This window comes from Cricetulus griseus, chromosome 7 (assembly GCF_003668045.3).
Source record: "Cricetulus griseus strain 17A/GY chromosome 7, alternate assembly CriGri-PICRH-1.0, whole genome shotgun sequence".
NCBI classification, from domain to species: Eukaryota; Metazoa; Chordata; class Mammalia; order Rodentia; family Cricetidae; genus Cricetulus; species Cricetulus griseus.
Genome location: NC_048600.1, coordinates 133,356,439 through 133,372,036, shown reverse-complemented (window position 1 = coordinate 133,372,036; position 15,598 = coordinate 133,356,439). Strand labels below are relative to the sequence as shown.

The following is a 15,598-nucleotide window of genomic DNA, read 5'->3' as shown; positions in this document are numbered from 1 at the left end:
TCTTAGCACCCACATTGGGCAGGTCACAACTCCAGCTTCCCAGGATCTGATCTGATACCTCTGGCCCCAGAGGGCACCAGCACTAACATACATGTATAGATGTATTCACAAATACACACATACATACACATAATTAAAATAAATTCTTAAAAAGAGATTTCAGCCTGTTTTAAAATCCAAAGCCTCTTTTAAAATCCTGTGACCATGTCTGGGATGGCTGGGGCATACAGGATCTGTGTACCCAGGATGACTCTGGTGCTGGCAGCTGGTGCTTGCTTGTAACCATGCTCAGGGCAGGCTGGGGCATACAGGATCTGAGCAGCAGATTGCCAAGTAAACACATTTCTCCTCTTCATTACACTCTGCAGTTCCCAAACTAGCCCCATGGCAGGAAAGTTTGTTGAAGATACTAATAGGTTTCTGCCCCCAGATAATAAGTTTCTCTGCAGATGCAGTAAGCCAGATCAAGCCAAACTGAAAAATTATAACAACAGATTTATGTGAGCAAAGCAATCCCCAGATGAATTCTCCAGTCCTAGAGATCAAGACTGGAGAGGCTTCACCCCCAAAATAAAGCAGGGAGACTTTATAGGTTGCAGGCAAGGGGTAATGTCATGTTCACCACAAGCTGATTTTGTGCCCAAGTATGGTCAAAAGCTGACCGCCTAAGCGGGGGTTTGGGCTGTTGGCAGCAATGGGGGAGGAAGTTGCAATATTGCCAAGAATTAAGAAATGGATGTCTGGAGAGAGGGTTCAATGGTTAAGAACACTGTCTGTTCTTCCAGAGGACTAGGGTTCAATTCCCAGAACCCACATGGCAGCTCACAACTATCTGTAACTCCAATTCCAATACATGCAAACAAAACACCGATCAATGCTCATAAGATAAAAATAAATTTAAAAAAAGAATGCAGAACTGGGCTTTTGGCACCTTTTCTTTGTTCAGAGACTTTCTGTGTGGGCACGATTTGGAGAGAGAGAGAAAGACAGGAAGGTGAGTTTCTGGATCATACTGGTGACCCCTCCTAGGGCCTATGAGGCAGGCTGCCCTTAGGGGTTGAGTACCGAGGACACCCAGGCCGTTGTTGTCCTGTCACAAGTAGGGAGATTTCAAGAAGCAGAAGAGGATGAGGGGTGCATATACTTTGGCGCCCATGACTTCTCACTCCATAGGCTTTGCTGAGATCATATATGAAGTACTTCCCAATCTGAACACAGGAAAAACTATGGGCAGATAACAGAAGGAAAAAGTGCTTATTTTCCCTTACTGGAAGCTTTCTTGTACTTTTCCCCTAAGCTGGCAATCAAAAAAAGACGTTTGTCTCCAAGTACCAGCTAAGCAGGTCAGCAAGGGCTATCAGTTGGCTGGTCTCTTTGTTAAGTAAACAATAAACTTTAGAAGTGTGCTCTGTAGTCAGGAACAATCCACACCCACCCACTCCCTTAAGTGCACCCTTGATCTTGGACAAAGTATCTGGCTGAGACCCAATAACCAAAGTGACCACTACACTTTTCTAGAATCTGTCTGCATGCACAAACCTAGGTACAGCTTTGGAGTAGAGTGATGGACCAGAACTCACTGGGAAAAGGCCTTACCAGCTCCTGACTGGCTGGCCGAGTTACCTAAATGTTTGAACTGAATGATGGGGCTTTCCAGCCTGCCCTAACTGGTGAGCCTCAGCAGTCACATGGGAGATGCTGCCTGAGTGTTACGGAGTAGGCCCCACTAGGATCACCTGGGGGCCACCTCTGGATGGCCCATCAGCCCATGATGTACAAGAGGCCAGCACCAAACTTGCCACAGGCTTCCTCAGCTGACTGAGCTTGGCTGTATGTGACATGTCCGTCTCACAGGCTCCTGTCTGTCACCTGTGATGGAGGAACTTTACTCACAGTCTAAGGCAGATCAGAAGGGTGGTGGCCCTTGTGTTCTAGAGTTGTCACCTTAGGGACCCCAAGAGGGAGAAGATGCAACCAAACTGAAGCCAGAAGAGGCTCTTAGCCAACTTGGTGTCACGGATGTGAGGTAGCATAGAGGTGACCAGGGAGTAGGTAGGTAGACAGTGGGATAGAGTAGGCTGAACATGGGGGGATGGATCTATAACTGGACAGAGCAGGGTTGACCATTTTACAAGAAAGCTTATCTTTTCCTTAAATTCTTCCACAAATACTTCTCCCACATAGAGATTTCTCAGAAGTATAAGTTAATTGAGTATATCGCATGACATGCTTTAGTTTATTGAATCATTTTCTGTTTTATTAATTTTTTGCCAGCCTGATCAGTTTCCCCTCCCTTCCTCCTGTCCTCCCAGTCCCTTCCAGCCCCCCCCCCCATCCACTCTTCCTCCTAATCTTATTGCAATTTGATACGCCATGGCTGGCTGATGTAAATGTGAGGCCTTCCCTATTCTGAATCATTTTCTTACCAATTTGTTAGATTGTCCACAAGCATAGTTAAACTGCGGTGATTGAGTGTGGGTGAGGGAGGCTGGAGAGATGGACCAGCAGTTAAACAGCACCTCTCGCTGCTCTTGCAGAGGACCTGGGTTTAGTTTGGGTTCAGTTCCCCGAACCACATGGCCCCTCACAAACCACCTGTAAGTCCAGTTCCAGGTCTTCAACACAGAAGTAGTGTGTATATGTGGTTCATATACACACTTGCAGTCAAAACACTCATGCACATAATATAAAAATAAATGTTTTTTAAAAACATGGTGTTGGGCCGGGTGGTGGTTGGTGGTGCACGCCTTTAGTCCCAGCACTCGGGAGGCAGAGGCAGGTGGATCTCTGTGAGTTCGAGGCCAGCCTGGTCTACAAGAGCTAGTTCCAGGACAGCCTCCAAAGCCACAGAGAAACCCTGTCTCAGAAACCAAACAAAACAAAACAAAAATGTGGTGTTGGACACATTTATGTCTCTTCCTCAGAAGATCAGCTGGGACCTCTGTGCTGGGTCTTGCTTGGCTTATGACCAGAGAAGCCGCTAACAGGGCTGATGGGCACTTTGAAATGCCGCTGGCCATATTGATTTTTTTCCTTTCCCTTCTTGTTCTGAGTGTCGGTTTGCCTGCACCTCATGCTGTCCTCAGGCCTCAGGGGCGCCACTCTCTGATCTATTTGGATGCTTCCTGTTGCAACCATAGTTACTTCTCTCTGCTTTCAGTTGTGCTCCACTCAGTGAACTGTCTGACTAAAACTGCATAAAATTCACAAAGCCTTTTGGTGAACCAAATGCAGGCATGTGACTGGACTACCATCGACCTCCAGAATTTCCTCAGCACCCTCCTCCTGCCTAGCCCCTGTGACCCTTGTCTGTCTTGGTGAATTCAGCTACTGAAAGACCCTGTCGGGCTGGAGAGACGACGGCTCAGTGGTTAAGGGCACTGCCTGCTCTTCCAAAGGTCCTGAGTTCAATTCCCAGCAACCACATGGTGGCTCACAACCATCTGTAGTGAAATCTGGTGCCCTCTTCTGGCCTGCAGGACACTGTGTGCATAATAAATAAATAAATCTTTAAAAAAAAAAAAAAGACCCTATCATGGAAAAAAAAGAAAAGATAATAAAAAGAAATGAAAATAATATAAAAAGACCCTATCATGGAGTTCCTCACAAATCTATATGCCTCTCAAGGTATGTACTTCTGGGTTAGGAGGGTCATTTGTTGTAGGAACTTTTTCCAGGGAGACATAACCGAGTAACCAGGCATATAGCGCCTGATGACAAATCAAAGTACAATTCTACCAAAAAACCCAGCTTGGAGAACCAAAGAGTTTATTGGGCTTACAGATCATGGATGAGTGGCTACTTCCATGAGCACAGGGACCTCCGTAGCAGTTAGCCCCAGTGTGGACAGTGAGTTCCCATAGCTATATAGATAGACCTCCTGCCTTCAGTTGACCTTCCACAGTCCGTGCACTCTGACACTTCTCTAGACCATGAGGCCACATGCAGTTAGGACAAGATTGCATCCTGGTGGATGGGAGATGCAGGGGTGGGACAGAATGTCAGATGAGCCCAGTGACCCTTCCGTCCTCACCCATGGGGGTGCCAGCAGTCAACAAAGCCTGGTCTCAGGGGATCTCTTGCAAATCATAACAGCTTTTCTGGTAAAATGGTGGCCGTCACACTCAAAGGATTGTGTCTTACAGCACATTGCAATTCTGGAGGAGAGGTGTGGAGCAGCCGGGCACGGCTCCAAGCTGGGTTGAAGCAGAGAACCTCCTAATTATTTTCCTTTGGTACCTGTGGTTGGCAGGTACCTCCACAGCAGCGTGACAGAGAAACGAGGAAAGATTTCCCATCGAGTGAGATCCAGCGGCTACAGGAACAGAACGCGGGTCTGCGGAATGCTGTTGCACAGATGAGGAGAGAGATGGAGTTGCTGAGTGGCCATCTCCCTTCTGCTCACCCAGAAGAGTGCCCGGATGCAAACCCTGGTGCCAAGGCTGCCGGAGGCCCAGCCCTCCCAGGTGAGCAGGTGGAGATGGAGGGGAGGAGTTTAGAGGGGTATATGGTGGGCAGTGGGAGCAGGACAGGACAGGACAGGGAGAGGACCCCTAGACAGACTTCTCATTCCAGCCTCACACCCTCTAGAGATCTCTGCAGAGCAGGACAGTCGCTTGTCCTCCAAGAGAGAAACTTAAGTTTAGTACTGAACAATGTTTCTCTGGCGACATAGAGGAAAAAGTTCAGGGCACATACCTGACGAACCTGGCAAGCCGTAAGCCTAGGCAGAATGAGGCCAGGCATCAAGAGGAGCCTCCTGCAGTGGATCTGAGCTGGCAGCCCCACCTATGTCTTGTTCCTAGCAGGCTGCATGGCTGCTTCTAAAACCTGATCCCTGATGTGGAGTTGTTTCATCCATGCACAAAGCCTATGGGAGGCAGACAAGTTCTCACTCGGGGTCCCAGAACCTTCCTGTAAGATAACGGAAGCTAGGCTGAGCTGTGAAGGTGGATCCTGAGCGTTGAGGAGAGAGATCAGGGCAGAGGAGAGCCTTCGAGCCTGAAGCCTGGCATAGCAGGAGAAAGGGGTCTAAGTGTGCCAGTGAGTGTATGTTGTGTTCCCTGGGGTTTTGGCAGATCATTTTCTGGCTCTCGAAGCAGAAATTCAAAACCTAAAGCATAAACTTGAAGTCCTGGAAGAGCAGCGACAAGGTGTCAGAGAGCCAGTGAAGACATCCTTGCCCACTGATGATCCACACCCTGGTGAGAACCCCTGGCTATCTGTCCCAGTCCCAGTATGCCCTGTCCCAGTAACACTGACTATGAGAAAATTAAGATGCAGTCCCTGAGGCAAGTCTTCCAAATGCATGCATAACTCCACAGTGTTCATCGCCATCAGACACTCTGTCTCCAGAACCAGGAGTCCCCTGGAAGTCCCTAGGGTTAGGTGGGAGTTCTGTTTCCTCGTGTAAGTAGAATTATGTGCATTTGTCTGTTGTCTTTTGGCCTAAATTGTGTTTTAGTGGACAATGCCCGACTTCACAGTGCTGTGCCATTCACCCTCCGTTAGCAGTTTGCAGGACAGCCCTTCAATGTCATAATCTTTCTTCCTGGTTAGCATCCTCGAGGCTGTGTGGCACACCCTGTCACAGTGTGAACTTGCAGTCTCCAGTGCATTGGTGAGCATGAACATCTTTCCTGGGCTTCTGGAATCCTCATCTGCCCTGGCTGTCATGGTGAATGTATTAGTTACTTTTCTGTTCATGAATTAGGCAACTTACAGAAGGACACATTTATTGTGACTTGCAGTCACAAGAGGGTTAGAGTCTATAAAGACAGGGCTAAGGCAACAGACAGGCATGGCAACTGGAAAAGGGTACTGAGAACTTACATCTCGAACCCCAGCACAAAGCAGATGGAGGGTGAACTGAAAATGGTGTGGTGTTTTTGGCCTCCAGCCACATGCCTCCTCCAACGAGGCCATATCTCCCAAACCTGCCTAAACAGTGCCACTGACTGGGGATCAAGTGTTTGAGCATCTGAGCCTGTGAGGGACATTGTCATCCAGACCTCTACAGTGAGATACTCCAGACCAGCATCTGAGCCTGTGAGGGACATTGTCATTCAGACCTCTACAGTGAGATACTCCAGACCAGCCTAAAAAAGAAAGGTTGGTGGCCACGTGTGGCCTCTGAGAGACCCTGGAGTTCTGAGCAGCAATCAACTGTCAAGTCCCAGACTTTTGTCCCTGGGCTCCTCAGGGCTTTCCACAGATTTCTATCCACAGGCCCTGCCTAGGAGTGTTCTGCCCTTGGTGCAGAGCTGATGTTGGGAGTGGGGCAGGAGCACAGAAGACAGGCACCTTTCCTGGAACAGGCTTGCCTTGGGCCTTCTTTCCATTCTTCAGTGGGAAGCAGTGTGTGCGTGTGTGTGGTGCAGTGTGCTCCCCCCTCGTACCTGAGCAGGGGAAGGATGGGAACTCATGTGGGTCATCCCAGGGCCCCCGTCCCTCGCCAGAGCCTTCTTTGTGCCAGGTTGTCATTAGTGAGAAAACAGGGTGGGATGCAGTCTCTGCTCTGTCACACCATCCTTTCCTGGGAAGGGCCCAGAAACTGGTGCGGCTTCCTGATGGCTGCTGCACCTGGCTTGCCAGGGCTTCATGGAGAACTGCCAGATTTGTGGTCAGAAGTAAGATGGGCTTGTCATTTCATTTCCTTTTTGTAATGATCAGGTCACAGTTTGGGGCCAGGGTTACTCTGGCCTTAGAGCTATGAGTGTTCAGACAATTAAACATTTGTAGAATTCTTCTCTGAAATCCCCAGGGCCCAGAATTTTTCTTTGGGAAGGTTTGAAGTTTAATTTATTTATTTGTTGTTAAGGGGCTGTTTATATACATTGTTTTATTTTTTTGTTTTTTGTTTTTGTTGTTGTTGTTGTTGAGACAGGGTCTCTCTGTGTGGCCCTGGCTGACCTGGAACTCACTTTGTAGACCAGGCTGGCCTCACACCCAGATCCGCCTGCCTCTGCCTCCTGAGAGCTGGCACTAAAGGTGAGCGCCGTCACCGCATGGCCATATTTTCTTTTTATGTATGCTTGTTACATTATACTAAGATATTATCCATCTCCCCGAGTTTTCACACCTTTGGGGTGAAGTTTCTGATCCTATCGGTTTTGCTCGTTTGCTTCTTTGAGATGGTGGTGACCCTCCAGCCTCAGCTTCCTGAGTCTTAAATGTTGGGAAACATCTCCCCCATGCATCATAGCACAGTTTTTGTTTTAGTTCTCTTTTATTCTTTTTTTTTTTTTTTCTTTTTAAGAGACAGAGTTTCTCTGTGTAACAGCTTTGGCTGTCCTGGAACTCGATCTGTAGACCAGGCTGGTCTCGAACCCAGAAATCTGCCCACTTTCGGCCTCCTGAGTGCTGGGATTAAAGGCGTGTGCCACCATGCCTGTCATCTTTGCTTCTTTCTTGATATCATACTCTAGAGTGTAGAGTTATTTATTTCTTCACTTACTACCTTTACAAAAGCCAATCATTGGTTTTGTTTGTTAGTTTCTGTTTCCTCAGTATTTAATGTTAATTTTATTCTATCCTTCCTTCTAGATTCACACACTGATCTTTTATTTCTAAGATATGTACCTAATGCTATAAATGTCCTTTTTCTTTTTTTATACAGTGCTAGAATGGAACCTCGTGCCTGGCACACAGCGACCAGCTCTCTGCCTCTGAGCTCTAGCCATAGCCAGTTTAGGTTTTAGTGGGGATTTTTGTTTTTTGGTTTTTTTGTATTGTTTTGTTTTTACATGTATGGGTGTTTTGCCTACATGTGTGCCTGGTGACTGCAGAGGCTTAAAAGGGTGTCAGATTCTCTGGAACTGAAATTACAGATGATTGTGAACTGCCACGAGGGTGCTGGGAACCAAACCCTAGTCCTCTGGAAGAACAGAAAGTACTCTTTTTTTTTTTTCTTTTGGTTTTTTTGAGACAGAGGATAATGCCTCCCTTGGAAAATCACCTGCTGGCCTTGAACTCACCCTGCAGACTCCTGAGTAACTGGGATTTACAGTTGTGAGCCACCAGGCCTAGGTGCTGTGAGTTCCCTTGGAAGGATAGCTTTACATACATTCCTTAAAGTTGTTTTTACCATTCTGCTCAAAATAACTTGGACTATCAAGTGTCACTTCTTCTTTGCCCCAGGTGCTATGTGAGCATCATTTTTTTTCTTAATTTCCAAATAAATGTATTTAAGTGGGAAAACTGATCTGACATGGTAAGGCTGGGTTTCATCCTATAGTCCTGCTCTCTCTTCATAAGATTGCACTAAGTAGTGCATCTCTGATCTTTCTAGGGACCCAATCCTTTGATTCAGGGATGGACATATTTACCTGGAGGTCAGTTGGAAGCTTCAGTAGGCCTCCATGGGGAAGAAGGCTCAACTCCCCGGGGAGACTGTTTTTGTTTCTGAGGTCTGAGCTGAGAGCAACTGTTCTTATCTGCAGGGGCAGCTGTGACAGACCAGGCATGCATTGCATTAGCACTCAGAAAACTCGGAGACAGAGTACATCTCTTGAACTTGCTGGTGACACAGCTCAAAAAGAAGGTGAGATTAGCCCTTAACACTTAAGGTTGTGCAAGCAATCCTACTGAAGAACCGGTCCAGATGAGAGGTGCCAGGTGTGACCTCACTGACCTTGGGTGTTTTGGGTGTCTTCCCAACTTCTCTTTTCTTCAGAACAAAGGACTGTGCTGTGCAGTAGCTGGTTTATCTCATGTGTGGCTATGAATTATTCACAGGGAAGCCTGATATGGTAGGTGTCTGTAGTTCCAGCGCTCAGGAGGTAGTCAGGAGGATCAGGAATTCCAGGTCATCCATGGCTACAGACAGAGTTGGAGGCCAGCCTGAGACACATGAGACCCTTTCTCAAAACAGCAGCAACAACAACAAATGCACACACACATACACACCTACTCACACATGCACACATACATTTACACACACATTTCAATGCTGTAGACAAGTAATAAGAATTTAACTTAAAGCATTTTAATTTCTCTTTGATAACTAAAGACAGTTGGAATAAACTGGGTAAAATATTTACCTCCAGTCAGGTATGATGGTGCATGCCATTAATCGTAGCACTTGGGAGGTGGCGACAGGCAGATCTCTGTGAGTTTGAGGTCAGCCTGATCTACACCAGTTAAGTTCCACACCAGTCAAGGCTACATAATGAGATGCTGTCTAAATAAAAACAGGTTTACCTTCAAGTGTTTTCATTTTTTATTTAACAGTGTCTGATCACCTAATGGTCCCTTTGGTATATACAAATTAGTCACCAAAGTCTCTGGAGTAGAAGCATTCTTTTTTGTGTTGTTGTTTTTGTTTTTTTGGTTTTTTGTTTTTCGAGACAGGGTTTCTCTGTGGCTTTGGAGGCTGTCCATGAACTAGTTCCTGTAGATCAGGCTGGTCTCGAACTCACACAGATCTGCCTGCCTCTGCCTCCTGAGTGCTGGGACTAAAGGCGTGCACCACTACCGCCCAGCTCTTAGAAGCATTCTTTTAATGCCCTTCACCTAGACTGGGAAGCCAGACTACAAAGAAGTGTATTCCCCATCTGCCTAGTTCTCCTCCTACCTGGACCTATGGCCTGTAACTTCTCTTTCTGAGTTTCATTTCTGCCACAGCCACTTCTCCCACTGTCATTTATTTTTTTGAAGCATAGGTTCTCTTGTAGCCCAAACTGGCCTCACACTTGCTGAGAATGACCTTGAATCTCTGATCTTTCTGCCTCTATTTCCCGTGTGATGTTGGCATCTGAGCCCAGGGCTTCATGCACGCCAGGCAAGCACTCTGTCCACTGAAGTACGTTCCCAGCCCGTCACTCCCTTTTGCTGCCTCCCCCTCAAGATCACTTCCCTCTTATCTCCTTCTGCAAACATCACCACTCCCATTTTTTGGTCTTTTGAAATGGTCTCACTACATAACCCTGGCTGTCCTGGAACTCGCTTTATAGACCAGGCTGGCCTTGAACTCTCAGGGATCCACTTACCTTTACCTCCCAAGTGCTGGGATTAAAGGTATGGGCCACCTTGCCTGGCCTGTCATCCACCCTTTGGATAGAAAGGACTTCCTAGTCACCAGCAGTGTTCTAGAGGCAGTTGCATCTTCCTGGGAGCTAGGGCTCAGGATAGAGTTGTAACCTACTTTCATTCACAAATTCTCCCCAGTAAGCCTTCATGTCCAGATGGATTGCACAGAAGTGAAACACACCCTGTAGAGCCAGAGAAGGAACTAGCCATTGGCCTTGCTCCGCCCCTGCACCTCATACTCCTGTCCTTCCTGGGACAGTCCCCCCCCCCCCCCCCGACCTCTGCCTAACATTGCCTTCTGAACTGGTTGCCTAGCTGTGGCAGAAGCCCCTGGAGCCGGTCACTGTCCAGCATGAGCTCCCCGGTGAAGTGGACCAGGTGCACCTGGAGGTTGTGGAGCTGCAGAAGCAGGTGGCTGAGCTGAGGAAGCATGTCAAGGTGGCCGGGCCCCGAGGAGAGCCTGCATACACAGAGCAGCTGCAGAGAGAGGTGGGTGCTGGGCAGGCATGAATTTCCTCCCACCCTAGCCTGTAACATGCTTGCTGGCACGTGTTTGGGTTCCCGATCTGTGAGGCCAGATGTTGGTGTCCAGAGGTGACACCCCAGACACCTCCTCTTTTTACCCACGGTTTTCCTCTGTGAGCTCACACCTCTAGTTCTTTTTTTTGGCTGGCTGTACTATTGCTGGAATGGAGCCCATGCCCTCTTTGATTGAAAAAGTCTTCCTTAGGAAACACACTGTAGAGTATGCATATAGACAGGCCTGGGCTGACAGCTAAGAAGGCTCTATGCACAGACCCAACCTGCCTGTGAGAGAAGAGGCCACAGAGCACTCAACATCTGGCCAACACTATGGCCAGGGCTGAGACATGGTCAGCTGAATGTCCACCAAACCCTGCGACAGAGTCCTTGCTTCCCACTGAAGGCCCCAGTGGAACCATGGATAGGAAGGGCGACAGCCCTGTTCCCCTGCTGTGTCGCCGGGGCTCTGTGAGTCCTGCCGGAACCTGGGGTGATGTGTACTGACTTACAGTGACCTTCTGGCCCTGCACTGACCTGCTGTGATCTCCAGCGAGTGACCGGTGATATGACTCCCTGCCAATTGACTTGCAGTGACAATAGTGACTTATGGTCACCTTTGGCTATCTGTTCTGACCTATAATGGCTCATGGCCACCTGTGGTTACCAATGGTGACCTGTTAATCACCAGAGGTCATAGGCATTCAGCTGAAAAGTTGAAGATAGTATGTATCCTTGTGGCCCCATATTACATGTACAGGAGCATAGCAGATAGCCTCTGGTATGGTCTGTGTCTAAGAACAAGCAGAAAAAGAAACAGAACAGGGTTGGGGGCTGAGGGAGCCCGAGGTTCTAGCAAAAGACTGAACTGGCCAACATTGAAGTAATGAGCAGTACTCGTTCCCAAGGGTTCTTGCACCCAGCCCTCCCCAGGCCCTCAGACCTCCCCACAATCCAGCAGTCCAGGGGGAACAGGTAGGTCAGCACTAAATATACACACTAAATTTTAAATAGTGAGAGACTGGGTTAAAGCGGTAGACCCAGACCTTAGCAGTCGCATATGTAAAACACAATTTTCAGGTATCTCTGTTCCTGTTGGGTCTTGGTATCTATGATTTTGGTACACTGTGAGGTCATGGCTGGCAACCACTGCCCAGCAGCATGTCCCCTACCTGAACAAAGTGTTAGGTATGCAGGAGAGGCCAGGAAGTCCGTGCTTCCAAGGGAAGCTAGAGCCATGTAGTGATATGTAGAGAAATGGTTGAGACACACACTTGCCCATCCCCACTGTCCTGAGGGCCTTGCAGCCGCCAGCACCCATGTCCAAAGGTAGCTCTAGAATCTCTCGCTCTCTTCCTTTAACAATGCCAGTTCCACATGGATGTATGAGGAGGGTACAGATAGCAGCTGTGCGGGACTCCACCTGACCATCAAAGCCAGGAAAGACTGCAATCCATCTTCATAGGAAGTCCTAACGTGATCTGGTTCAAGTGACAGACACGTGAAGACAGGGAGGCCAGAAAGATGCTGCTGCCAAGCGTGAGGCCCCAAGCTCCATCTCTGGGACCTACATGGTAAAAGGAGAGAACCAACTTTACAGCTCATCCTCCACAATGTGCACACCATGACACGCACAGCAGCCTATCCGGACAGACAGCTGTAACACAAATGACTTAAAACAAGAAAATGTGAAGTGACTCCCCCACAGAACATTAGTGAGTAGACGAGACAGACAAGGCAGTTGAATGTAGGTGTGGAGCTTGAGGTAGATGCTTGCTGAGAGCCAAGGTACCCTAGCCTCCGTCACAGCGCTCCTCCCCCACCCAGTCGACCTTGATTGCAAGGTGAAAAAGTTCTTTCATTGTCGAAACCTAAGGACACCAGCTTGACCAACGTCAGCACCAGGACACTAGCATCTGTGCCTAAGTGGAACATACCCAAGACTCACTTTTGGGGTCCCACCAAAGCACAAAACCTGAACCTAAGGAAGAGGTGATCTCAGACAGAACCAGTGGAAGGACATCTACGGATTAGCCCCTCTGGACACCTCAAATGTCAGTGTCATAAAATAAAAGTGAAGCCTGGGGGCCGGGCGGTGGTAGCGCACACCTTTAATCCTAGCACTCAATTGGGAGGCAGAGGCAGGCGGATCTCTGTGAGTTCGAGACCAGCCTGGTCTACAAGAGCTAGTTCCAGGACAGCCTCCAAAGCCACAGGGAAACCCTGTCTCGAAAAACCAAAAAAAAAAAAAAAAAAAAAAAAAAAAAAGTGAAGCCTGGGAAATCTTCCAGCTATAGGCAAGGACACCTGCACATTCATACTCTGGGGGTCTTGGACCCTGGAAAGGGATCCAGCTTGGAGGGACGTGCTTGGGAGGCCAGGTGGGGTCACCAGGATCAGCAGTGTGCCACAGTCCTTGTGCAGGACTGCAGTGCCTACGTGGGAAGGCACACTGTCTCCCCGCCTCCCTCCCCCCACCCCCCCATGCTTCAGGAAGAGGCATGTGTACAGAGGTGGGCAGGGAGCGGGGCAATACCTTTCCCAAGGCAGAAGTCTGAGACAACCCCTCCAACTCACCTTTCAGCTTCTATCACAGGCTAGTCTTCAGCTGGCGGTGGTGGCACACACCTTTACCTCCAGCACTGTGGAGGCAGAGGCAGGTGGATCTCTGTGAGTTCAAGGCCAGCCTGGTCTACAGAGATAGATCCAGGACAGCCTTTGAAGTGATAGGAATCTCCTACTAGGCTAAGGTAGAACCTCCCTCCAGGTCATCCCACCTCTCTTAAGACCTGAGTTCCTTTGTATTCTAAGGCCCCTTGAGATGGGGAATGCTTGGGCCTCTAGTGTAGTAAGGCCAACACTCTCTGGGAGTATTGTGTACTTGCCTGTCTTGGTCCTGTAGGTCCATAGGACCTCCTCTAACCCAGAGTTCCTGCCTCTGCTGTGTCTTTCTGTGAGCCCTTCAATCCCTTGTGGCCTGCGGCATATGCCAGAAGCAGCTGGATGCAGTCACCTACAGGTGCAATCACCCACATTCTCCAGGCTACCTAGGGAACAGTAGCACCCAGAGGGCACAAGCACATGCCAGCTCTGGCAAGGACCAGGAAGCCAGAGCAGGCCATGCAGGGTGTTCCAGGGCATGGAGCTCTAGCACCCAGAATAATAGCAGTTGCCATGGCTTCTCAAAACTGTCAAGAAGAGGTGGGCCATGCTGGAGCCTGGTCTTCCCGATGCCCCTGTTCTCATCACATTGTGACTGGATTTCTGCAGTGTGTCCAGGCTGGGCTGAGTGAGGGGCACATGGAGCTTCCAAGGGGTTCATATCTGTTTAACCCTGGCATAGTGCACCTCCTCCCAGCAGCCTTTGCTTTCTCCTGTACTTTCTCAGGGAAGGGAGGCCTAACAGGCAGGTGGTGAAGGGGTGAGCCAGAGGGGAGATGAAAGAAGGGGAGAAGGAGGAGCATGCCAGCCCTTGGGCAATGGGGAAGGACATTAGGAAGGTCCAGTCAACACAGGCCAGAGGCAGCAGAGTGGGGCCCACAGCAGTGAGAAGTGGCTTGGCCACAGGGCCCTGTGACCACACAGGGCTCAGGCTTTCCAGGCCTAGGTTACTGCTAGAGGCTGATGGGAGGCCTTTCTTTCTTCTAGAGCAAAGCCAAATGCAGATGAGTGTAAATTCTCTTAGTCATCTCCACTTGAAAGACACAAAGCTCAGCAGGGACTCCTGGGGTAAAAGCTCTGGGCTTGCAGGGCGCAGGAGTAGGGAGGCTGAGAACTAGGCAACTCTCTCCCATCCCTGGGAGAGAAGTAGCTCACTGAAGTCTGCGTGCTGTTCCCAACCCCCAACTCAGTTAAAGCATGGGGCATAGTCACTCTTTTACCCCCAACTCAGTTAAAGCATGGGGCATAGTCACTCTTTCTTTTTCCCCCAACTCAGTTAAAGCATGGGACATAGTCACTCTTTCTTTTTCCCCCAACTCAGTTAAAGCATGGGGCATAGTCACTCTTTCTTTTCCCCCCAACTCAGTTAAAGCATGGGGCATAGTCACTCTTTCTTTTAGAAGGATGTCACCAGTGAGCCCCCTAGCCGTGGTGATTCTGAGAGGGCAAGTGAGCAGCTTGGTGGACCACATACCAAGCTTACCCCCCCCCCCAACTCCCGGCGTGGTCTCCAGCAGGCTCTCTGGAGTATCCCTCAGGACTGTGTCTTGGTTGGGTTTTGTGTACAGGGCCTGACTGACTGGAGACCCATGGTCACAATGGACCAGACAGAGTTCACTAGTCTCCCCCAGGAAGGGGCACAGCCTCCACAGACCCTATCTGTGCCACATCTGCAAAAGAAACTGAAAGATGCAGCTAGGAAAATACGCAGCCTCAGCCTAGAGAGGGAGCAGCTTCTGGAAATGGGGAACAGACTCCGAGCAGAGCTGGGCCATCCTAAAGGTAGGCACCTGGGAAAGGTGGTGGGCCAGGCCACAGTTGGGGTCGTGCCAATGGGGAGGGAAGGTGGTGCCATGGTTCTGCCTGCCACAGGAGGCCAAAAGAAAGGAGCTTCCTGGCTTGCTTGCCACAAGCCTGGGGCCAGAAGGAGAGCTACAGGCTGGCTTCACAGAGGCCACTGGTGGTGGAATGGAGCCAACCAGAGGCCTTAGGCACAGAGCAGGGCTTCATCTCAGCACTGGGTGTCCCTTGACCTACTGCTCTGGCCACATCTGGAAGAATCAGCCATGGAGCAGCTGAGGTCCTGTGAGGCAAGCAACAGGGCAGTTCCAGACCAGCCCACTGTGGGTGTCCCCAGATAGTACAGCATTGTCTATAGATACTCAGTTGATTTCCTACAAGAAACAAGTATTATTTGAGTCCCAGGATTTTTTGTTTGTTTGTTTGTTTGTTTGTTTGTTTGTTTGCTTTAAATGTAAAACAGATGGGTATAGTGACTTGTGCTTGTAATCCCAGCGCCCAAGAGGCTGAGACAGAAGGATCACAAAGTCCAGGCCAGCCTGGACTATGGTGTAAGACCCTCTCTTAAAATCAAATTAGGGCTAGATCT

At 49.1% G+C, this 15,598-nt stretch overlaps 1 protein-coding gene across 10 annotated transcripts in view; it reads left to right on the top strand.

Annotated features, from left to right (window-relative positions):
• The window catches only part of Ccdc57 (coiled-coil domain containing 57), a 102,030-nt gene that overhangs the window by 36,932 nt on the left and 49,500 nt on the right, over nt 1-15,598 (top strand). For 7 of the 10 annotated variants that reach the window (XR_003487090.2, XR_003487091.2, XM_027425338.2 and 4 more), the window contains 5 exons: nt 4,253-4,466; nt 5,079-5,204; nt 8,442-8,542; nt 10,345-10,518; nt 14,778-14,991. Coding sequence is in view for 8 of the 10 variants with exons in the window: in XM_027425338.2 (XP_027281139.1) it covers nt 4,253-4,466; nt 5,079-5,204; nt 8,442-8,542; nt 10,345-10,518; nt 14,778-14,991 (829 nt within the window). In the remaining 2 variants the exon portion in view is untranslated. Of the gene's footprint in view, nt 1-4,252; nt 4,467-5,078; nt 5,205-8,441; nt 8,543-10,344; nt 10,519-11,919; nt 12,662-14,777; nt 14,992-15,598 lie in introns of those variants that run through there. The other 3 variants (XM_035447935.1, XM_027425341.2, XM_027425339.2) reach the window with 3 other exon arrangements.